The sequence below is a fragment of the Nannospalax galili genome, unplaced genomic scaffold (genome assembly GCF_000622305.1).
Source record: "Nannospalax galili isolate Female #2095 unplaced genomic scaffold, S.galili_v1.0 scaffold95, whole genome shotgun sequence".
NCBI lineage: Eukaryota > Metazoa > Chordata > Mammalia > Rodentia > Spalacidae > Nannospalax > Nannospalax galili.
Genome location: NW_008342393.1, coordinates 9,877,875 through 9,903,161, shown reverse-complemented (window position 1 = coordinate 9,903,161; position 25,287 = coordinate 9,877,875). Strand labels below are relative to the sequence as shown.

At 44.6% G+C, this 25,287-nt stretch overlaps 1 protein-coding gene across 3 annotated transcripts in view; it reads right to left on the bottom strand.

The window, feature by feature from the left end:
* The window catches only part of Hlf (HLF transcription factor, PAR bZIP family member), a 56,457-nt gene that overhangs the window by 4,434 nt on the left and 26,736 nt on the right, over nucleotides 1-25,287 (bottom strand). For all 3 annotated transcript variants that reach the window (XR_003850395.1, XM_008838427.2, XM_017799440.2), the window contains exon 3: nucleotides 4,234-4,454. Coding sequence is in view for 2 of the 3 variants with exons in the window: in XM_008838427.2 (XP_008836649.1) it covers nucleotides 4,234-4,454 (221 nt within the window). In the remaining variant the exon portion in view is untranslated. The remainder of the gene's footprint in view (nucleotides 1-4,233; nucleotides 4,455-25,287) is intronic.

Below are 25,287 nucleotides of genomic sequence, written 5' to 3'. Positions count from 1 at the left end.
CTCATTTAATTTTATGTATTATAGGGTTTATACAGAGTGCAATATTGTGTAACTGTATTAATTCAACTGTAAACCTAAAAATTTCCAGCCAATTTTGAAAGAGATGCATCTTAGCTCTGGAGATTGTTATTGAACATGACAATGCTGTTGTAATGAAATGCCTCTTCTGATTATATGGTTATTAAATAAATAATTTTTGAAAAAATTCACAAACAGAAACAAAACAATAATAATAGTATCCTGGGGGAACTGCAAAGATGCCTGTGATATATCATGATGTGGGTAGAAACAACTTCTGCTAATAGAAATATATGGCTTTCCTCCAGTTTGATTAAAAATTATAATTTATTAATAGACAGAGGCCCAGAAGGACTTGTAAAGCTATAAAGGAGGTGCCTCTAGAAGGGGGACCAAATGAGAGAGGTGTAGGAAGAAGTAGGTGACCCACCCTTTTTGTTTATATCCTAAGCTACCAGAGTATCGTAGAACGGGCATGCACACTTGGCAACTGGAAAGAGAAATTTAAAAATATATTCGCACTTCCTTTAATCAATATACTCGTGTCAATGGCTAACATTTAAATAACATATTCTAATCTCCTGTTTAACTGCTCACTGGGCCTCAGTTACCCTGGGTGATACTTAACTGTGGTCAACATGAAAGTAATTCCCATTTCTCCATCATTGTTCCGTCTACAAAAAGAAGGAAAAGCTTCCTAAAAGAAGGAAAAGCTTCCTAAAAGGACAGAGGGAGAGCTCTTGGGCCTTCTCCATCCAGTGATGGTGCCAAAGGAATTCAGCAACTCCCTTTTATCAACAACTTGCTACAGTGAATCCCTCCTTCTTAGTAAAGCTGATATGTGTGCAGTTGCTTGCCACCCAGAATAAGTGGGTGAGGCCAGCCCCTTCCCTCCCTCAGGATGCCAAGCAGCAGTTGGTATTGGAAGAAATCACATAGGTGGGGTCCAAGACCTCAAGAGAAGTCCAGAGCCAGTGGTCTGCCCTCAGACCTGTCATTACACTCTGCATCCATGTACTTTCATGAGGACAGAGTGTGGGTAAATATGTAGTCACTTCCTGTCTGCTGGCCACAGGCTTGCACTTTATTCATACAGTACCCCTAGTTTTCTATACATTTTATAATAACATGCAACAGAGTGAAAACCAGATGTTCAGAATAGCTGCATCCAGAATTGTTTTTAGGGAGGAGGCTGCCCTTTAAGGAATATCTGAATGAACGAGCTTGAACAGGTACACTGCAGTTTTGGACAGAATTTGTTGTTTGTGCTTCTCAAAGCTTCCCTAAGTGGGAAGGGCTGCCGAAAGGGAGAGTGGCTGGGAGGAGCTGGGACAGCTGGTGACATCAAATGGGCCTGGGGAAGCAAAGTCATCTTCACAGAGAAGCCTCAGCTCTAATGGAGCTGTTTGTTACTTGGAAGTAGTCCTCCCTTCCACCCCCTTTATAGTATCAGGAAACCTAGCACACTTGTCAATATGCCCACAAGTGTGGTTTCCAAGAACATTCCAATGAAGGGCTGAGTCAGAATGGATCAGAACCTACACACGAGGGAACATGAGTGCAGGGGGTGAGGCTGTGCCTGAGAACAAGGCCCTGGGAGACTGTAGAAAGGGGGACGGTCCCAACACAGGCCTGGACTGGGTGGTGAGTGACAATTCTGACCAGGTCTTAAGGACCAGGGCGTCACCAACTGACCTCACTGTAACAACCAACTCTTCTCTTACAGCTCTTCTCCCTTGGGAAGTGCTTCATTCCCCCAGCCCACTTGTGCACACGTGCAGGTGAGCTAGCTAGCAAACGTGTAGACTGGAGAATGAACCTCTCAAGTGGGAAGGAAGTAGAGGTAGGAGTTAGGGGGAGGGAACAGAGATGGAACAAAGGATACAGAAAGCAGAATTAATGGAAAAAGGAATGCTCTGGCCTAGAAAATTCAGTTTGTCTCCTTTCAGCATGCTGGCTGGAGACAGGAGGACACGGTCTTGAATGAGGCTGATGATAGACTTGACATTACATCCCTTGTTCCCTCCTCTACCTGCCAGGTGCCGATGCTATCTGGCTACCCAGTTACCCTCACCCGGCAAAGGATCTACTCACGCCTGCCTCCTTCCGACAGATCAACACTCCCATTTTCTCAACAGACTAGAAGGTGCATGAGACCAAGTACAGTGCTGGTGTTGGCTCACCTTGGTATCCCCAAACCTCTGATAACTGGCCTTGATACACAGTAGCATTTTGAAAAATATTTGTCAAATGAATACATGGACCTTTAAAACTGTTAAGAAATCAAAGTGACTAAGCTTTGTCAGTTAGGAATTCCCATGTGTATGTCATCCCTTAGCTCTCCCTTATTATACATGCTAACCCAAAAGACCAGCTCCAGAAAAGAAATCCAGGAAGTTGTGGGGAAGACGGAGTTTGGTAGGTCCCATCCTACTGCATTGATTTGCTTGTCAGCCACAAACACCTTGTTCCCCACCCACCCCATCTCAGTCCTCTCTGCTGAAAGGAGAGCACCTTCTAGCTCTTCTTCCTGCTCTCAGCAGCTCCAGGTTTGTGCCTTGAGGCTTCACCTACAATTGAAAAAAACCCCTAAGGGCACATTGCAGAAGTTCCCGCCTACCTCTTGGAAAGGGCAAGTCTAGCCATGACAAGAGTAATATGTATAATTCTAGCACAGATGGTTTCCCATGGACTTTTTGTTGTCAAGGTTACATGGGCTATTGAGTAATCTCACTCTTCTAACGCGCAGGCTTGGGGAGGCTGTGAAGGTGCGGCCACCGGCTCCATCTACTACTTAGCAGCATCTTTTCAAACTACCCTCCAGTCAAGAGGACACCCAAGCTGTGCAGGCTCCCTGGTTTAGGTTAAGGTCTGGCACTCACAGAATTGGAGCACTAAGAATTCAAGACTCTGGAAGGCATCCAGCTGAAAGAAGGTATCTCCTCAGCTTGGACCAAATGCCTGGGCACTCTTAACCTAGCCAGTCTGACCATCAATGCCCTGAGGAGTTTAGATTTTGTTCTAATGTTTTTACTGTGCATGTTCCCTGTTTAATTCTTAGGCTGACAGCTCTTGATTTGTCACCCAAGGGCCCCTTGTCTGGGCTAACATGCTACAGTAAGCTTTCTGGAAACTGGATGGTCTGGGAGCCCGTCTTCCTCTAAAAGTAGAGCTCACCTCAGTTCCCCTTTCTGCTTCTCCATTTCCTCAAATGAAATGTGATAACTTTGGACTGATGGTTTCAACTCTAACACTTGCCCACTCTGCAACAATTAGGGAGCTCTTAGAGGAAGAGAGTTGGAGGTAGTAGTGATTTAGATCTTCCAGAGACGCCTGCTTCCTGGGTTCTTTCTAGACATGAACAGGTGGTAGGATGGGCCTACCTCAGTTCACACAATGTCCCAAACTCCCATTTTCCCAACCTAGGGAGTGTCTCAACATATGAATCATATTTAGATTTGGACAATGGGGGATGAGACATTAGAAAAGAGCTAATTATACTGGTCCCAATGCCTTGAATACATATAATCATCTCTATTGTTCTCATGATTGGAACAGAAAAACAGAAATATGAACAGAAAAAGTCCTGTGAAATTGCTAATCATAAGTGGTTCCATGCTGGCATAATTTCAGGAAGAATTCTCACCCTAAGGTAAATGCATCAGAATACTTTCTTTTTAGATAGGGTCTTACTATGTAGCCTCAGCTGGCCTGGGAGCTCGCTATGTAGACCAGGTTAGCCTCAGTCTCATAGAGATCTACCTGCATATGCTTCCTGAGTGTTGGAATTAAAAGTATGTGCTACCATGCCCAGCATATCAGAATACTTTTCAGGTGCATTTGACTTCTTCAGGTGAATCTGTTTCTCTTGATAAATAATGTGTCCCTGTCAATGTAGCTGAGAAAACCAACCCAGTAAACTGGTCTTGATACATGGGTTATATTTCATAGGATCCCTTGTACAGGGGACCCAGTTTGCGTCCTTCATGGACTCAACTCCTCCTTATTTCTGATCAGTACCAAGACATGTAGTATATTTCAGAAAATACCTAGACAGGAAACATGGCACCAAGAGGTTGAATGCCAAGAAACACAACCAGAAATCACAGGTCCTTTATTTCCTAGTGTATTCATCCTTCCTGGGGCCATCTGTTTAAATTTTCAACCAATCCCACTCTCCACTTGCTCACAGGCTGATTACCAGTTCCAATTTACCTTCAGATCATCAGGGATGAAGACTTTGCGAGCTTTCTTAATCATGGGCTGTGGCTTCAGTTCCTCCTCGGAGAACTTGCGTTTGCGAGGGTCAAACATTTCCTGCCCTGGGATGCTGGAGAGGGCAAGGTCTGCCGGGTCTGGTTCATACCCAACTGGGACCTGGATGGTGTCAGGATCAATGGGACTCGGTGTATTGCGATTTGCTGGCAAGAGTTGGCCTAGAACAACACAGGAGTTTTAATTCAGGTCCACTCTAGGCAGAATCAGGATAGACTCAGTGATTTTCTAGGAAGAGTGACAAGAGTCCTTAACCGATTTCTATCTGACCCTGCAATCATTTGTTCTTATTCATCTTCAATGTGTTTCTGAGGACACAGCAGGTGTCACGTAGAACAAAACAAAGACACTTGGAAGAAGTTAAAAAATACACATTCCCCAGGGCAGGTGGCACATACCTTTAATCCCAGCACTGAGGACGCAGAGGCAGGAAAATCTCTGTATGATCAAGGCCAGCCTGGTCTACAAAGTGAGATCCAGGCCACCTGGGGCTACATGGAGACCCTGTCTCAACAAGATCAAAAAAATAAATAAAATTAATTAATTAATTAATTAATTAAAATAAATACACATTCCTATTTTCCTATCACACACAATGGAGTACCAACTATGTCCTAGACATGCTGCATGTGTGATGGATATAATTACAGGATTTTTGCTTTTCAGGTGTTTCACAGGTGAGTCACAGAGAAAGACTACCATTAGACAGTTAAATGGAGTGCAGCTGTAGAGATCAATGGCCTATGTTTCCAGGGTGTAGGAACCATATAGAGGTTAAGGAGCATCCTAGTCATGACACTTCATATAGCTGCATCTTAGAGTAATTAGCAAAAAGGTACTCCAGGCACAGAGCTAAGACGGAGGCTTGCAGTTGTTTGGTGTACGTATGTAATGTACTGCTTGTGTGTTGTGCTGTGTAGTGTATGCACTTGTTGGTGCCGATGTGTGTGCACATGTGCATATGGGTGCACATGCATGCACGTGGAGCGAGAGGTAGATGCTGAGTGTCTTCTCTCAATCACTTTCCACTTTTATTTTTGGAGACAATGTCACTTACTGAACCTGAAGTTCAGTTTGGCTGACCAGGGAGCTTCAGGGACCCACCTGTGTCTGCCCCTCTCTCCCTCTAGTGCTGGGGGTATAGGCACATGCCACTGTACCAGGCTTTTAACATGGGTTCTGGTGATCTGAACTCAGATCCCCATGTTTGAAGGGCAGGCACTTTACCAAAGGTGCTATAATTCCAGCCTCCATTTGTATTTTATTTGTAGTACTGAGGATTGGGCCTTGAGGGTGCTAGGCAAGTGCTCTACCACTGTGCTACATCTCCAGCCCTCTGGTCTGCATTTCTGGGGAGTCACCAAGTGACTTCAGTAGTTGGAGCCCGAAGATAGATAAGATATTAGAATAAAGAGACGTAAAACGACAAGATATGGCCACAGACAACAAGACAGGCTGTGCATGTCAATGAAGGGTTTTGAGCACTGAAATAATAAATAGCTAAAGTGTTTAAATACTTAAGCAGTATAGTGAGTGGACGGAAGGGAGCACAGGTGGAGGCAGATCAGATATACAAGGCTGTTGTGATAAAGCACACACACATTAACAGTGGAGTGGAGATGCTAAGAAGGGGGACATTCAAAAAAATCTTTAACAAATAATAAGGGACTGTGCTGGATAGCTTTAATGTCAACTTGACACACCTGGGTTGAGGGAGCTTCAATTGGGGAATTGCCTCTATTGGACTGGCCTATGGCCATGTCTGAGGGGCATCTTCTTGATGAGTGAGTGATGTGGGAGGGCCCAGCCCACTGTGGGTGGTGCCACCCCTGGGCAGGTGGGCCTGTGTTGCATAAGAAAGCAGGCTGAGCAGGGGGCAGAGAGCAAGCCAGTAAGCAGCGTTCCTCCATGGCCTGTGCTCCAGCTCCTGCCTCCAGGTTCCTGTGACCCAGGATATGTAAGCTAAATAAACCGTTTCCTCCCCAAGTTGGTAGTGGTCAGAGTATTTTGTCACAGCAATGAAGAAACAAACTAGGACAGGGATACAATGGAGACAATCTAACTTCTACTTTAGCTCTCTACAGACTAAGCCACAGAACTGCACAAATATCCACCGAACAATGAGTTGACTGTGTTTCCATGTCTTACTGGTAAAAGTGAACGTAATAACAGACCAAAATGCTTATGCTGAGAGCTCTGAATCTTAACTTTGAGACTCATCTTAATTTTACAATTACTCCTTTCATGCCCAGGGAATAAAACAAGAGGATACAGCTTGGCTGTGTTTGGCTCATCTCCTCCTCTTCTTCACTGCCAAGAGTAGGCCAGTGTGTGAAGTGTCCTTTAAGGTTTATTAGAAACCTTCCCAGGTTGAAGCATGAAGCCAGTGGCTTATGTTATAGTGAAACTGAAGCCCTGCGGGTCTGTTTCTGAAAAGGCCTGGTGGGGAGCTCAAAAAATGGATGCTCCAGGTGACCTTGCAGGTCCCCTTTCTGCTTTGAGCTGTCCTTGTGTAGTGCATGCCAAAGAGAAGAGATGGTCCCTGAGGCATTGGCAGGCGGTGAGGATTTCTCATTAGCCAAGCTCTGGGCAGCTAGCTCCAGCTTCTAGGGACTGCTGAGCTCTGTACTGGATGGTGACGATAGGATTTGATCTTGTGCTACTTGATCTTGCCTTAAAAAGGAAGCTCATCTCAGTCAAATAGGGATGTTAGTTTTCATGTAGAAATTATCTTTGAATTTAATAACAAAACCACAGAATGCTCTACCTCTACAACTGCCCCACCACCACCACATAGGCACATACATCCTCCTTCTACCTCCTTTAAAATAATTTTATTACATTTGTGTGTGTGTGTGTGTGTGTGTGTGTGTGTGTGTGAACATGTCACAGTGTGAATGTGGCAGTCAGAGGACAACTTGCAGGAGCTGGTTCCTGGGGATTGAACTCAGACCTCCAGGATTGGCAGCTCTGTCCAGGGAGCCATTTTGCCAGCCCCTTGTCCTGCCCTTTTGAAGCATCTCTTAATGCTTCTTAAATAGAATTTCTCAGTTATTTCAAGTTCTTCCTGCATAACTCAGTATTCTGCTTGTTAGGTTAGCATAAATATTTTTAAGCTTCATGTAACACACACACACACACACACACACACACACACACACACACACACACACACACCCCTTTCTACTGTACCACATAGGCCTTTATATTTTAACTATTTTATCTCCATCCAACTTCTTGCCATGGTATCTACATCCATGGTCAGCTTCTGAAAAGAGCATTCCTCATTTCTTGGTGTTCCTCTGAGATGCTGGTCTCTGACATGCATCCATGATCATTCTAACACTAACTTTCCCAACTAGGCTGAGCCTTCTCTGCATTCTTTCTCTGTAGTCCTTTTCCCTGGAGAAGTAGGTCAACCCTTCCTGCAGAATGGAGAAAATGTAAGTAGACCACAGCCTAGGTAAATGACTTCCTCAGTGTCAAGCAGCAAATGGCAAAGGACCAAGAGACAAAGCCAGGTCCCTCTGTTCCCCAGACACTCTCCTGCCTTTATAATTCTCCATCTTTTCTGAATTAACACCACTGAACTTATTTTCCCCTTTATAGAAAAGCTGCAATAGGGGTCAAAGAGATGGCTCAGTGGCTAAGAGCACTAGCTGCTCTTGCAGAGGACCCAGGTTTAAGTCTTAGCACCCACGTGGCAGCTAACAACCATCCAAAACACCAGTTACAGGGGATCTGATGCCCTCTTCTGACCTCTACAGGCATTGCACAACAGGTGCAATTACATACATGCAGGCAATACACTCATATGCATAAAAATAGTAAATAAAATATTTCTTAAACTGCAGCAAAGTCATTAGGTCGTGGGAGAAAGGCTTTTATTATGTCTTTCTACCTTTCATGGACTTTCAAACTTTCAATAAAATAACTGTTGAGTCAGAGTACAGTATTACATTTACTTTTAAAATTATCAAAAATGTTCACTGTGAAACTTCAAGGGCAGAAATGTGTCAAGAAAGTGAATGTCAGGGCTGGAGACATGGCTGGCTGCTCTTGCAGAGGACCTGGATTCAGTTCCCAGTACCCATGTGGTGGCTAACAGCCACAGCTTAGCAGAAGTCAGTTCTCTCCTTTCAGCACATGGGTCCTGAGGATCAAACTCAGGCCATCAGGCTCGGCAGCAAGTGCCTTTACCCACTGGGCAATCTTGCCAGCCTAGTGTTTACTTATTTTTACCTTTTAATAGTTTGCTAATTTATTTTTTATGTGTACGAGTTTACTAATTGTAAAAGCACTTTATGGACTACTGATATAACCTTCTCATCTGTTTTACATATAAAAAGCATTTCTTCCATACTATTGTTTATTCTCTAGTTTTGCTTGTAGTTTTCTTTTTAACTGGAGATTTTTACATTAATGTGGTAATACAGCAAAAATCTCTACCTTGCCAGGCATGGTAGTACATGCCTTTAATCCCAGAATTGGGGAGGCAGAGGCAGGGGGATCTCTGTGAGTTTGGGGCCAGCCTGGTCTAATAATAAGTTGCAGGCAGATTGCACTGACAGGGAGGCCATGTCTCAAGCAAACAAACAATATTCTCTGCCTTAAAGTACATCTCATATATGTACATAATATACCTATATATCTGCATATAACTTTATACTTTTCTTTAGTAAAATTATAACTTGTTTATTTTGTTAGAATTTGAGTGGCCCAGAATTATTTTTCATGTACAACATAAAAGAGGGATGTTAACTAAGGTCTTCCAAATGTCGGACTGTAATGATTGATATGAGTAAGTTTAGTATTTGATAGGACCTGTTCTGTCTCTCATTGTTCTTTTTAGAATACATCCCTGGGAACTTCTTCATTTTCTTCATTCTTTTTGTTTTATGCACATGAGTGTATTGGATGTATGTATGTAAGTGCACCAATGTCGTGCAATGCCTGAGGAGGTCAGGAGAGGGCATCAGATCCCCTGGAACTGGAGTTGTGGACAGTTGTTAGCCACCATATGGGTTCTGGGAATCAAATCTGAGTCCTCAGGAAGAGCAGCCAGTGCTCTTAACCCTGAGCCATCTCTCTAGCCTCCTACAATACATCCCTGGAAACTTCTATACCCTTATTCTTTTAGATAAGTTTCAGAATATTATGGTGTCCTGTTTTAAATCTTCATTAAGAGTTTGAATGAAGATTGCATCTGAGCCACCTGGGAACAACTGTGTTTAGCACACTGAATATACCTATATAGAACCTTCATTTTTATTTGGGAGTCTTTAAAAATTATTAAGGGCTAGAGAGATGTCTAAGGTGTGGTTGAGAGCATGTACTCTCCAGAGGACTGGAGTTCAGGTCCCAGCATCCACAGTGGGCAATTCAAAACCCTCTGTAACTCTAGTTCTAGGGGCTCCTGTGTATTCTTCTGTCCTCTGTGAACACACACACTCAAATGCCCACACTCACACCCATACACGCACACAAAAATAAATCTTTAAAGCTGAAATGCTTTATAGTAAGTAGTTGTTACAAGTTTAAAGTCCGCGATTTCCTAACCTATTATCGCTGGTATGTAAGAAGTGACTGGCTCTAAGATGCTTGGCTTGTATCCATCCACTTCACCCTCTTATTGCTTCCAATAGTTTCAACAACTCTAACTTTTCTTAACTTTTTAGTGAATAATTTTATCTTTTGTCTCTAGGGCCAGTTACAGCTTGATTTCAATGCTTATAATTTCTACTTAAAACGAGTTTTGACATCACTGCATTGCATTGGGTCTGCAACATGATACGGAATGAGGTGAGACCACATCCTACCTGACCCAGATGCTAATGGAGAATGCTGCTAATACTTCACATCATTGAGTCTGAAGGGTTGTTCTACAATCCTAGTAGATAGCTTGACAGTTGAGGAAGTTCCACTCCTTCTAACCCTAATATATATGTGCACAGTTTTTAAAAATCAGAAATAATATAGTGAACATCTTCAAATGCCTTCAACACTTTCTCACTTTCTTAACAATTAAGATAACCATGTGGTTTTTCTCCATTATTTGCTATGTTTAAGCTTGCATTTCTCTAAGGTTTTATTTAAAGCATGGGCAGAATCAAGCCCACCACGTAGATTCTTCAGTCTGCTGGACACTGCTTTCTTCTTAAGCCTCTGAGGAAAGTCACTTCCAGAAGAACCAAAGAAGACTTCAGGAGGAAAGGGTAGAACAGAACGCTTAGAGGAAGATTTCTAAAGGAAAAGATAGAACCGAGGGCTTAAAGAAACCTGGGGAGATATTCAAAGTTACTTTCAAACTCAAAGTTGGTCTCTACTTGTCACAGACAAGCCTGATGACATTTCTAAACAATTCTGGTGAAAGTGGGATGCTCCTTGTTACTGTACATTTTAATAAGAATTAAGTAGCTCCTGTTCAGTTAGCAGATTTGCTGGCAGTCATCAATGAATGGAGATAACAACGATCTGCATCCTTTCTGCTCAGGAAATTGGTTTATGCTCTCAATTTATAGCAGCATCAAAGTAACAAATTATAATTTCACAGATTCCTTAGTCCTCAAGACTAATTGCCACTACTGTGACCTTCTGATATGCTCCTCATTCAGGCAGCCATGTCCAAACCAACATCATCTCCCAGTGTATTTTATTGATGAGCATCAGCAGGCCAAGGCACATCTGCCTCTATCAAGAAAGGCTAAGAGGGGCTGGAGAGATGGCTCAGCAGTGAAGAGTACTTCCTGCTCTTCCAGAGAACCTGAGTGTGGCTCCCAGCGCTCACATCTGGTGGCTCACATCCACCTGTAACTCCACTTCCAGGGGATCTGACACCCTCTTCTTGTCTCCATGGGCACTGCACAAATGTGGCACATACACATATACACATAGATAAGCTTTTTTTTTAAGGCTGAGAAAAGGGAAGACCATTTGTATGTTGGTCAGAGGGTTCCCTTTACAACAACTGATGGGTAAAATGCCTTGTGATTCAAATTCTGGTCTCAGGTCTCTTCTGCCTACCTCCCTTTCATCATTTTGGGGTCTGTTTGCTTGTCACGATCTTCTGAACTGCTTATGGTCATAACAGCAGCTTTTACTATCTTGGCAACCCCAGCTTTCAGTAGAAAACCACTCTTAGGGGCTCACATCCTGTTTACTTCAATTAAAAAAATTCTTGCTTCCAGAAATCCCTTAAAAAATAGGAAGCCAATTACTTTAGGGGACTATAATGATAATTCAGGGTCAATAAGGAGGGTTCACAATATGTACAGAGATTAAATACAAATCTCCCAAGTCTATCTTAAAGGTATGGATATTTCTGGACTCTAAGGCCAAGTCAGCTGGTCTCTGCACCAATGTCAGGGACTATTATCTACTGCAACAAGCATCTTGCCAAAGTAGCTTTGGCCCAATGACACAAGGTCTTATCCCTTCCCTACCCATGACTTTTCCAGGTGAAATTGCAGTTCCAGGCACAGTCTATTTCCCATCTAGCCTCCTGCCTCGTACTGACCCATAGAATGTGTCAAGAGTGCTGCTTCTGAGGTTAGATCTTAACGTTTGCAGGCTCCTATGTCTTTTCAGTAGCATGTCTGTCATCACCGTAAATGTGTCTGGGCTAGCCTGCTGGAAATCAAAGAGCACGTGGCCTTTCCACTCAGTCACCTGCTCCTAGATGTCCGGGTCTAGTTAGTTAGGTCAGCTCAGCCACTGACTGACTCACAGCAATTGCAGGTATGTGAACAATAAATCCTTACCTGCGTATGTTGTCAAGTTTTTGCAACTATTTGTTAGCATTCTCATGGCAGTAGATGACTGGCCCAGGGGCTGAGCTACTGTGCGTGGGGGTGTAGGGGAAGGTTACAGTTCCACTAACATTAAACCAGGAGTTACGTGGGTCAAGTTGAACTGGAAAGTGAAACATGCTTGGGTTCAAATTCTGGATCTGTCACCTGTATATTACACACTTGGACACGAGTGAAATGTCTGAGGAAAGGTGTGTTTCTCTCTCTCTCTCTCTCTCTCTCTCTCTCTCTCTCTCTCTCTCCCCCCCCCCCCCCTCCTCTTCTCTTTTTTTCTTTTCTTTACTCTCCCCCCCCCCCAACTCTCTTCCGTTTTATCATATCCTTCTGAGTTTTGATTTCCTCACGAGCAAAAGGTCAGGATGCCTGCCACCCCGCCAGGCTTGTGTGAGAAATGCATGATGTAATATACATATGTAGGGTGCTCAGCATAATGCATAGTACCTGGAAAGAATTTGGTGAGTGGTTGATATATCACCACGAATACAAAATATAGATTCTGTGATCACAGAGACTTTACCTCACATACAGACTGTTCCCTGTTTCTAAGCCATTCTCTGGCCTTCCATCCACATCCCTATAATATTACTCAGAAGCCAGAAGATACTTTGCAAGTGGAGACCTAGGTGGGTCACCTCCCTATCAAAACTTCCAGAGGCTTTCCACTGCCTCATGAAATAACACTGAAGTCTCCCCTTCACTAGCCTACCCTTCCCTCTGCTCTCACATACCCAGCCATGTCCCCAGGCCTCGGTACTTGGAATTTTCCCTATGTACAGCATTCCTCCCCTTCTCTTCCTGTCTGTATCTTTGCACAAACTCTGTTTAGCACCGATGCCAGCCTCGAAGCTCTTCTGCCCCGTACAATGTCCATTTAATCCTTTTGGATCTCTTTCACAGTATTTATCTCCATCCAAAAGTTGTTTTTATTTATTTTTATAGCACTGGCAACCTCCTTTCACAGATATGTAAGCTTCATGGGACGGGACCTCACTTATTTGCTGCTGCCCAGCTACTAGACAGAGCCTACTCAAAAAGGCAATATAACCTACTGAGTAGTTGACCATAAACCCAGCTTCTAACAAGGACTAAATCATCCCTGGGAATACCAGGATTACTTTTCTTTCCTTATCTTTTACTTTGCAAATTGCTTCTAAGGGACATCCTCACTTTCAAAATCTGAAAAATGAAAACATTATTTTTCTAGGCATGGTGGCACATGCCTTTAATGCTAGCACTCAAGAGACAGAGGCAAGCTATTTGTGAGTTTGAGGCCAGCCTGGTCTACATAGAGAATTTCAGGTCAGTCAGGGCTACATAGCGACACCCTGTCTCAGAAAGAAACACAAAACAGGATTATTTTTTAAATGGGCTTGCCTCTACTTTGGACACTTACATTGCTGAAGGCTGTGCTAAATACCGCTGAGAGACCAGCCAAGGACCTAGAAAGGGAAAAGGACAGAAGAGATGGCAGGAAATGAGATGGAGGAAGGAGATGGAGAGGGAAAGGAAGTGGAAGAAAGAGCACATCACCATGCTGCAGGCTGCTGCTTCTGCTAGGGAGCACAGGTGAGGCCAAGCACAGGCCCAAGCCCAGAGGGTTATATACCGAAGGCCACAGAGGCTGCCATCTCCACCCTCACAGACCTATGCCAAAGGCCCAGGATGCTGGGTAGGAGGGAGACACAGAAAGAGAGAGAAGAAAAAATTGCAGAACCAAAAAGGAAAAAAATGAATGAAGGAAAAAATGAAGGCAGGGATAAAGAAGGAGGAAATGGAAGGAAAAGAGAGACACTAAAAGGGAAGGGAAGGGAGAGAGGAAAGATCTAGAGGGAGAAAAGGTTGAGCCTTGGGCCAGAGAGATGGCTCACTGGTTAAGAACATACGTTGCATAAGCATGAGGACCTGAGTTCAGATCCCTGCACCCCCTAACACACACAAAGCTGGGCATGGTGTTGCATGTGCCTATTACCCCATCACTGCAGGAAGTGGACACAGGAGGAGGAAGAGGATCACTGGGACTTGCTGGCCACTAGCCTAGATCCAAATTCAGTGAGAGACACTGTCCCAAGGGAATATGAGGAGTGTGCTAGAATAGGACAGCTGACATTCTCCTCTAACCTCTGCACCTGTCCATATGCCCCATCCCCCAACACGGAGGAAGGAAGGAAGGAAGGAAGGAAGGAAGGAAGGAAGGAAGGAAGGAAGGAAGGAAGGAAGGAAGGAAGGGGTTTAGTTTAAAATTATACTGGAAAAGGTCCTCTGTCCTCATTCCCAGGAGGTAGAAGCTTGTCAAAAACTTTGATTTTTTAAAAAAATGTTTTATTATTTTATCATAATATATATGAGTGTATTATCTGCATGTCTATAAGTGCACCCATGTTGTGCAATGTCTGAGGAAATCAGAAGAGGGAATTGGATCCCCTGGAACTGGAGTTACAGACAGCCGTTCGTTAGCTGCTGTGTGGAACCCGAGTCCTTTCTACAAGAGCTGCCAGTGCTCTTAACCCCTGAGCCATCTCTCCAGCCCAAAACTTTGATGTTTTTAAGTGTCTTGAACCTGGTATGATTGATATACTGATTTAAAAGCAAGAATCTCTCTTTCCTCCCCAAGTTGGCTCTCTCTCTCTCTCTCTCTCACACACACACACACTCACACACACACACACACACACACACACACACACGTGCGCGCGCTTTATGCCGCACTTAGACATGGTGCCAAGGTAGTGTTCCGTCTCACTAATGTAGAACACACACACAGAAAGACCCTCTGTAGCTATAAAGATGGCTTTGATCTCTTCAGTTCTTATCCAACACCTCACCTCACCAACTAATTGGTTGTTAGCAGGAGTAAGAGTAACTAGTGAGGTCACAAAGTCATCTCCACTCTCATGTGTAAACATCAGGAAGGTGCCTGCCTGTTCCATCCACTGTGAAGGTGGATGCAATGCATCCTGAGGGCAGGACTCTCCACCAAGTATCACTGTAGTAAACTGATAGGTAACCCTTGCCCACCAGGCCCTTAAGATATTCCGCTTCATTCCAGCCTCATGATTAGCTCTCTGAGTCCAAAATTATTAATATCCTCCTTTTCCAGATGTGGAAATAAAGGAATGGAAACCAGAGGTTCAAGAGGCTCTGAAATGCTGAGTCATGTGCCAGGGTTGCCCAACAGCAGGCAGAGAATTAGACTCATCACCTCTTCTTTTTCACTTTGAGTCAAATGTACCACAGGTGTGGCCAGGAAGCCTAGTCCTGTTTCCAGGACAAGTCAGGAAAGTCCTGACTTGAGTCAAATGTACCACAGGTGTGGCCAGGAAGCCTAGTCCTGTTTCCAGGACAAGTCAGGAAAGTCCTGCATCAAGACCTGGTCTAGGAGCCCTCTGAACAGAACTGCACTGAATTATCAGCCTGTCCTACCCAGGGGACACTGTGTCTCTTGTCTTATGGGAGAAAAAGCGGAGTGCCACAGAGTGAAACTGCCTGCACTGAATCCCTCAGCTGCAACATCAGCTGGGGCTTAGCTTCCAGCTAGCCAGACCCATAAGGCACACTTTCTCCTCTACTTCATATTCTGTCAAAGAGGCATCTTCATCTGTCAAGGGAGGTGTCTTCATGTCCCCACCTCTCTAACCTAGTAGGTGCCTGAAGAGTTGGTCACCCAAAGAGGCAAGTACAGCCTTCTATCAGTAACTCCGGCCCCAGGAAGCTGCAAGGTAGTCAGGTCTCCACCCTGTTCCTCTGCACCCTTGTATCCCCTCCGTCACCACCTCCCTTCTAGAGTGGTGAACTTGTTCCGAGGACAAGACACATTGGACAAGGCACGCTGACCCACCCACAGGGCCAGAACATCGATCACTGTGTCCTCTGAGTCACTGGCATACAGAAGGAGCTTCTATGTAAGCCAGAGACCATGCCTCCTTAGGAGTCAGTGACAGTGACGGTTCTTGGCCGAAAGGGCATTGTACACTTCTGTAGGTAAACAGGAAGTTGGTTCACAGGTCACTTCATGGGGAAAAGTGTTTTATATCTATGCCCTCACATGCATGCTATAGTGGTTGGTTTGGGTGGAACACTGTTCTGAGACTCCTGCTCCTGTCTCGGACCCTCTGCTAGAATTGGTCCTAGAGGAGGCAAACAACATAGTCCATCAGAAATGCAGACAGATTAGGCTTTGACTCCTATAGAGCTCTGGGGCTTAAGGCCAGTCACTCTACCCTGGAGAATCCAATCCCCTTTACCTGTGAACTGGAGAGACAATACTGCTCCCCTAACCAGGCTGGCTCCATAGAACATATGGCAAGAAGGGGGAGGTCTGGAAGGCTGAACCTGCCTCTGGCTCCCATTTCCTCCAGTCCCAGCCCTGCTAAACTTGTTAGACATCACCAAGTGTGACCCTGTGCCCAGGACAAGCACTTTGCCCTGGGGCCATTCATTAGTACTCAAAGTGGCCCTAACTTGACTCCTCAGCGTCTCGCTTGGCAGGAGCTTGGCCCAGAGGATTAGTGAGGCCTCTCATTCCAAGGGTGTTTGTCATCAGGCCTCTTGCCAGAGCTGTCAGCAAAATCTGCCTCCTTGAGCCCGCTGAGTGGTGGGACTAGAGCTCAGAACCACAGCTTGGCAGAAGCCAGTTGGGTGGGGAGAGAACACATGCTTCAAGTAGAGGTCAGATGTGTGTGGCCTTAGGCCTTCCCATCACTGTCTTTGGTGAAGGGACACCAGAGCACCCTCTATCTGCTATTTTCCAGGCTAAGAACCTCTCCTGGACCCAAGGCACCACAGAGCAGCAGGATACAGAGCATGTATGGCTCTGTGGCGTCTCTTTAGCTGTGATAGGGCCTCAGGAGGCCAGAAATGAACACACGGTGCTAGCCAGACTGAACACCAACATAAGGTGCACTTGAGATCTTGTAACTCAGGAGCCCCAGGGGTGGGTACAGATGTCATGAATGGGAAACAAGAGGCTATCTTCATTCTCTCTTCCCCTCCCCACACCCATTCCCTGCCCTGCACGCCATCCCAATGATTGGAACTATGGCAAGACAGGGTAGCTTCCCAGTTTCCTCTGCACTTGTGGGGAATGGGTGTATAGGGTTAAGCCCCAGAGAATGAAAAACCAAGTCAGCTGGTCAGCTGCTCAAAGTCTGCAAACTGTTTGGTACAGCAGCTGTCCCTCTGAAAGAGAGCAGCCCAATCCCTCCTTCCAAGGCTCTTGTAGCAACAGGGGTATAATAAAGACTGGCCACCCCAAGCTGCCTTGTAACAGCCCTGCTTACTAAAGGACAAGCCAAAGTGTTCAGTGGAGGGGGCAGAGCGGAAACAACTTCAGTCACCTACTACATCACCCCCTGTAGTGTGGAGGGTGATGAAGTCCAGCAGGGCCACCTTATCTTCAGAGGGGGAGGGGAGGGCTTCTGCTCTCAACACCATCTGGACCTCTTTGGGCATCTGCTGCACATCTCTGACCTCCTCCTTCCCTCCTGCCACCCCTGTGAAGTGGGCAGGACTAAACTGGCACATTTTACTGGTGGCAAAATTGAGTCAGTAAGCAATCTACCTGGCTCCCCCTAGGACGGGCGACCTCCTTATGGAGCTGGGAAGCTAGCTCTCCCATACCTTGCAGTCTATTTTCAGAAAGCGGCTCTTCCCATTTTCAAGGCAGTACACACCACCAGCATCAGCACCACCTAGGTCCCAGGAGACTCTTTAATCGCTGGAGTTGGTGGAAATGCGCAGGCCTAGTCGTTTGAAACCTGCAGTTTTCAAAGGGCTGCCATAGCCAGTTATTACACTGACTATTTTCCTTTTGGTTACATTGAAATTTAGATTTAGATTTAGAAGGGACAGTGAGGCAGAAGACTGAGCAAGTGACAATGTTTGCTCGCGTTCACCCTGAGCCTGGGACCCAACTGCAAACAAAGGGCCCAGGCTCTCCACAATAACACCTATCCTATCTCACCACCACCAGCCCGAACTAAACAAAGCAAAGGGAGAAAAACAGGATTGTTTGAGAAAAATCCATTTCCGGATGAACATGAATAGGATTCAGGTGTGTCTGTGGCTCTGCAGATCTCCAGGAGAGCCAGAGACTCTTCCCGGTACTAGGCTCCAGTTCAACACCCACACGTAAACATACTTCCCTAAAGCCTCCTTGCCTTGGCTCCCAGCCAGGGCACTCTACAGTTCTCCTATGCTGAAGTTCACACAGAGTGCTAAATGAGCTGTGGATGGCTGGCCAGTGTCTCCAGCCCTGCAGTCATCTCAGCCTATGTGGGTTTAGGCCAACATCACCTCCAGCCTCCTGCTGACCTTCAGCCTCTCCTGCAGGTCTCCCCATGCCTCGGAACTATTTCTCAATTCAGAAAGGCTTTAAACTTTAACTGCCTGCCCTCAGGCAGAATGGAGAAATGAGGCATGGTCTAGACTGCACAGACCCCATGAGTTAAGGGCACCTTGGGGCAACTCCCTGAGCCTCAGTTTGCACTTGTATGAAGTAATGGGATAGAAGGTTGGGATGACAGAAAAAGTTCCTTCTAGGTCTAGTGATGAATTGAGAGCTCAGTAGAACTTCGCTTTTGTGCTTCAGATCCCCGTCACAGGCCACGTGCAGGCCAGTTCACAAAGGACTTAGATAACTGCAGGACTTTCCTACCGTCTAGCTGTCACCTGCCATCCCATCTATCAAGACAACCACTGCGTTATTCTTCTCAGAACATCTTTACCACAATCAAAAGCAGACCATAGCTTCCCACTGTCTCCCAGTCCTAGCCCCTTGGTGGAGGTCCTCCATGGTGAGGCGGGTTGCTCCTATCTTGGACTCTGCTCAGGCCCAGCTGTTCTGCCTTCTAATGAGTACTTGTGGTGCCCATCGTCTCCACCTCTAATTCCAGTCCTCCTGCTCCTAACAATGTTGAAGCTAGTTGATGTTAGCTCCTTAAGCTCGCTCATACTATGCCAGTTTGCATTTAACATACATCGGCCTGGAATTTTTATCATATTGATTCTGTGCCTTTAAAGCAATCATCAGTCCTCATACTCGAATGGAAATCTTTCCAGGCAAGGCCATGGCTTTTGCAAGAGATGATTATCAAAGGCTTGTTGATTAAAGCATGCATTAAAAAAAAAAAACTTTTATTGGGTACCCACTATGGGCTGGGTTCTGAGGACATATGAATGAAATGTACACTTCAGGAGCATGCAGCCTGGATGTGGAGACTGGTAAGTACACAGATGGTTAGAGTACAGGTGTTAAGTGCTTCGGGAGAGCTTTGTCTGAGAAGCCAAAGGTTGCAGTTGAAAGGTTGATCTTTAATCAAGCTCTTTGGAGGGAGTTCAAGACATTAGGAAATCCTTTTCAAGGGACCTGGCATCTATTTTCAGCTAAGTCTAGAAATCAGCCAGATAAAGAGAAGAAGATCAAGGTGGAGGGAGCCGAACACGTGAAGACTAGAGACGCAGGAGAATTCATGTGCCAGTTGGGAAGTGAAAAGCAGCTGATAGAGCTGGTGCTCAGGAGCAAGGGGTGCGGACTGAAAACACAGGAAGAACAGCTGATGATGTCCAGATTTTACCATCCAGGGAATGGGGGACTGCGGAGGAAACCAGAACAAGGGCATCACTTGGATGGTTCTTCTCAGGAAGACTGTTGTGGCCACTGCGTGGAGGTGTGCTTAGAAGGGAAGCAGAAAGTGTGAGGGCTCACCCACACCGGGGGCAGAAGAGTCATTACTGAGGTAGGATTGATGTGAGCTATAGCCAACTGGTGGGAGGAAGAGGAGGAAAGGGGGAGATTAAATTGGACACCTGTACAGGAGGTGTTATCATTCTCTGACACAGGAAATATACAGGGTAAGCATATTCAGAATTTGATGGCCCCCATTAAGTTCCAGATGCCCAAGGACCCCTGATGGAGAAGCCTCAAGGACATGCTAACTTCATATGTAGATCTAGGCTCCCAAAGAGCAATGTTAATCAGAGATACAGATGTGCTCATCTCGAGATCTCCAGTGGGAACAGGGACCAGGGACAGGTAGGGAGAGGAGAATACACAGCAAGGAGAAAGTCAAAAGAAAAGGTCTTGGGGAAGGAACACTGATACTTTAGGGCCAAGCACCAGAGGTGACAGCGCAGGGCACTTAGGAATGGCTACCAGTTTTGAGCAAACAAGAAGGTTGGGACTGAACAAAGAGATCCTCCTAACTACACTGTTGATCCCTCATGGGCAGTTCCCATGCTTCCTAATCAAGTAGCTGCATTGTTCCCTCCCTTAAACAAGAAGCAACACAAGCTGTGGAGGTGTACACCTATAATCCAGCACTGAGAAGTAGAAGCAGAGGGAGTTCAAGGCCAGCCTGGTCTAGTAGCTGCATTCTCACTCAAAAACCCAAACCAAGCCAATCAGCCAACCAAATAACAAAACAAACTGAACAAACTAAGTACTTTGCTGAAGCTTAAATAGTGATTTGAAAGAGTCTACAATTCAAAATGAAGACTAACCCTGAAGTCCTTTCTTTACACACTTCCAATCCCATACCTATACTCCACCCACACTGATCAGAGAACAGCATTAACACTAACAGCCAAGATCAGGGAGTTTCGTTCAAGCAACACTCACACAGACCCTATAAGAGGCAGGACTGCCTGGGCTTTTACATGCTTCTTGTAAAATGGGGGTCTACCTTGCATCTCCACAGGAGCATTGTGAGAGGAGCTCATAAGACCATCCCGGTAGGTTGAACGGCCCAGTTTGACAGAGCTATTTCTTTTTATTCTCTATTGAATGTGTGATGTAACATTGCAATTCCATCTTTTTTTGTTTTATCTACGTCTGGAGTATGACACTATGGAAGAAGAAAGGGTGGCAAGTGGATATGCCTGTAGCGATACCCCCATGGTCAATAGCCAGAGACTCCTGTCCCATAGGCTGTGAAAATACCACAGAATAAAGGACCCTCCCTTTCTCCCCGCTTGTTATTGATAATCCAGAAAGGTTATCAAATGTCTGTTGCTAGGCAATGGGAGCTGCCATGGAGGAGGTATGCTAAATCAGGAATAGAGATTGTTGGAAGTCAAACCAATTTAACTCCTTGGAGTCATCTGGTACCCAAACAAAATGGGTTTCATGTTGTCAGAGTCTCAAGGTGAGCAATCTCCAAAACTGTCAGCCTTTGCACTTACTCCTGGGCAGTTCAGTGTCTGCTTCATGTATGTACTCAGTGCTCAAGTCTTCTTGTGCTAACCAGCATCTGCCTGATGAAAGGGTATATATGCCTTCCTCACAGGAGGAAGGACATCATGGATGGCTTCATCTTCAGTCACTGAGGCAGAGGGTTAAGGAAGACTATAGAGCAACATATATAGTTTACAGCTATCTATAACCTGAATTAACATTCATCAAGTATGCAACTGATTTTTACATTCAGATGCAAGCCAAGACTTACGAAAAGGCATGCTTGGGCTTTTAAAATAAATTCAAGTAAGGAGAAAAATTGCTAACAGCCACTGATTTAGCAAGCAAGAAAAATGAAGAGGTTGATTAAATCTAGTTCTTACCATGTTGGGGTGTGTGTAGGGAGATACAGGCAAACACTCATACATACATATAAGCATGCAGTAGTAAAGCTTTGCTGTATAGTCATGTGACTCCCTTATACATACATGAGAAAGATATTCCAGAAGAGACAATTTCTTAGAAATGGTTATTTCAGAAAAGTTGAAATGTCCCAGCTTGCACTAAGATTAGTCAAACTAAACCCATCTGGCTTCTGCTTAATGCAGTCTGTGGAGAAATCTTCATGGACCAAAACCTGCTTTTCTGTTTCATAGGCATAGGGTAAGGTCTGTGTACAGAGACTCAGCACTGAGTCATCCTCACTCAGATCAGCAGTGTTATGGGTCTTGTTCAACATCTGCAGCCCATGCCCACCAAGACTGGGCACTGCAAAGAAATCCCATCTTATTCTTTTATAATGTTTCCATGGACCAAGAACATTCCAAAGCCTCTGACCCTTTGTCATTCCAATATGTTGACAGACAACATCCTAATCAGCTTGTATTTCCTACACAAGCCCTTTACCAAAATCAATTCTTACTGATCATGGGAGTGAGTTGGCTGATAAGGAGACCAACTGTGAAGATATGCCCAGTATACTGGTTGGTTCAAATGTCAACTTGACACAATTTAAATCACTTAGAAGAGTGTCTTCATGAAGAGTTGTCTAGATCAGATTGGCCTGGAGGCAAGTCTATGGGGGATTATCTTGATTGTTAATTGATGTAGACAGCATCCTTCCCTACATAGGGAGTCTTGAATTTTATAAAACAGGTGAAAGTGGGCTGGAAAGATGGCTCAGCAGTTAAGAGCACTGGCTGCTCTTGCAGAGGACCCAAGTTTGGTTCCCAGCACCTACAGGGTGGCTAACACCTATCCGTAACTCCATTTCCAGGGGATCTGATGCCCTTTTCTGACCTCCACAGGCATTGCACGACATGGGTGCACTTACATACATTCAGGTAGAACACTCATACACATAAAAGAAAAATAAATAAAATTTAAAAATTATAGGACATCAGGGAGCTAGATGAAGCAAGCAAGCAAGGTCCACAAGTGTATTCACTCTGTTCTTGGCAGTGGCTGTGATGCTTTAAGACCCTGCCTTGACTTCTCAGAAACAATGGGCCATGACCTGGAATTATAAGCCAAATAAGCTCTTCCTCTCAAGTTCCTTTTGGATAGGGTATTTTATTACAGCAACAGAAATGCAACTAGAGCATCAGGTAAGTTCTAGATAGGAGGAGGCAGGAGTAAGTTTCCTTAGAAGAGGGGAAAGAAGCCTGGCAATGTGGCTCCTGCCAGTGACACCAGCTATTTGGGAGGCTGAAGCAAGAGGATTACGAGTTCAAGGCAGGCTGAGTTACAGAACAAGTTTAAGGCCAGCCTGGGAAACAGCAAGACCCTGTGTCAAAATTAAAATTGAATGAAGTAAATAAAATGTGCTGGGGCTATAGCTCAGTGGTAAATGGCTTGGTTGCCGTGTGTAAGGGCTAAATCCCTAGTACTAACAATGATAAAGGAAAAGAAGGAAATAATATTAAAGACAAATGGTCTTCAGTGATTGTGTGTGTATGTATGAGTGTGTGTGTGTGTGTGTGTGTGTGTGTGTGTGTGTGTGATGCTGCAGAGCATGGGACCCTGTAGCATTTCAGCAGACAGAGACACACAGGAGAGAATGAGCCAAGCCAGCCTCAAAGAAAAGGATCAAGGGACTGAAGCTGGTGGTATGTTTTTGAAAGAAGCTGCAAAGAAGTAGAGTAACTAGTCCCATTCATTAGAACAGATTTTCTGGAGGAGAAATTTTTTTTTGTTTTGTTTCTGTCTCTGGACCTCTTAGAGACTATATAAGCAAGAGAAAGAAGAAACCTTGATTTTCCAAAGCTAGCAAGCTATGTACCAATCTGGAGATACTTCATACTGAAAGAGAAGGAAACAGCACTATTTTTTTTATTTTTTATTTATTTATTTTTTTTTGGTCCCTTTGAGACAGGATCTCCCTGTAGCCCCAGCTCTCCTGGAACTCATCTGTAGACCAGGCTGGTCTTGAACTCACAGAGATCCGCCCACCTCTGCCTCCTGAGTGCTGGGACTAAAGGCATGCGTCATCATGCCCAGCTAACAGCACTCACTTTTTAAAACCTACAGACTCTAACCACTAATGGAATCTGAGGCCAAAATCAAAGGGAATTAGATAATTCATCAAAGCCTATAAAAAGAAGCATTCTGACTGTAACACCGAGAAAAGAATAAAACGGAACCTATACGTTCCTTCTCTGGCTTTTGTTGCTTCGAATGCACTGCGCTAATGAACAGAGATTAAATCAGTGTCTGTGTCTGTCTGAGATCTCTAGTTTAATCAGAAATTCAGAGGAGCTGCGCCAACTGCTTCTCCCACTCACAGGAGTGACTGAAGTCTTGCTGTTGGATCTCAAAGGACAGGACCAAAGAACAATACTTGCTCTACCTGTAGCCAGCATTCTCAACCTTGTTATGGATCAGAGTCACCTGTGAGTGTCTTAGTAGTACCAACATCCAGCACCCTCCCAGCTCAATCAGAAGATCTGAAAATGGAGCCTGGGTTCTCTAATTTTTTTCAATAAAGGAGGAAACAGTTTTCCCACATGGTTTTAGTGAGAGTGTGAATTAGCTCAGTTCCTCCAGAGCCTACACACTTTGATCCAGCAGTTCTACATCCAAGAATTAAACTTTAGGTCTACCACAAATGTGAACAGCAGCACCCATGGAACGACCAATTCAGATGCCTCAAAGCAATGTTAAATTCATCACAGCACAGCCAGACAATGGATTCCATGTGGCTGGCAGAACTGGATGTGCTAACATAGAAAGCTGGCCAAAAGATATTAAAAAGGCAAGCTGCACAACAGTCTGTGTAAGGTGTATATATACATACATTTCCATATTCCAATACACACAATACACACACATGAATATATATATAGATTATAGATATAGATATTTACAAAGACAAAGGAAGTTTCAAGCAGAGTATGCAAGAAACTATTAGAAGCCAATCTGGAAGTAGGCCATGGGAACTCAATATTGACTCCTGTACAGTTCTGACTTCATTTTTACAAGTATGCTATATTACTCTTTTAAAAGGTTTATTTATTTTTATTTTATGTTTATGAGTGTTTTGCCTGTTTGTATGTTTACCATATGTGTGCAATGCCCATGGAGGCCAGAAGAGGGCATCAGAGCCCCAGGAGCTGGAGTTACAGATGGTTGGAAGCCACCATATGGGTGCTGGGAACTGAACTCCCATCCTCTGTAAGAACAGCTGATGTTCTTAACTGCTGAGCTACCTCTCTAACCTCTTCAAGGACAAGAGCTCTTAAACATTAAGCCATCTCTCCAGCTCCGATATTACTTTTGTAATGAAATATTTTAAAATGAAGATTTCAAAATTTGCCACTAGTTATTTTCACATGAGACCAAAGTTAAGAACCGCTAATGTGTATGAAACAGCCTCTATGGGTGTCAGGGGCTTGCAAACTCGTTTACCTCCCACCATGTTATACATATAATTTGCCAGAAGGTGGCACTGCAGAGACAATCACGTGAGGCTTTGAAACTTTTCAAGGCCGTTTTTCATTAACCTAAATCCTTTTGCAA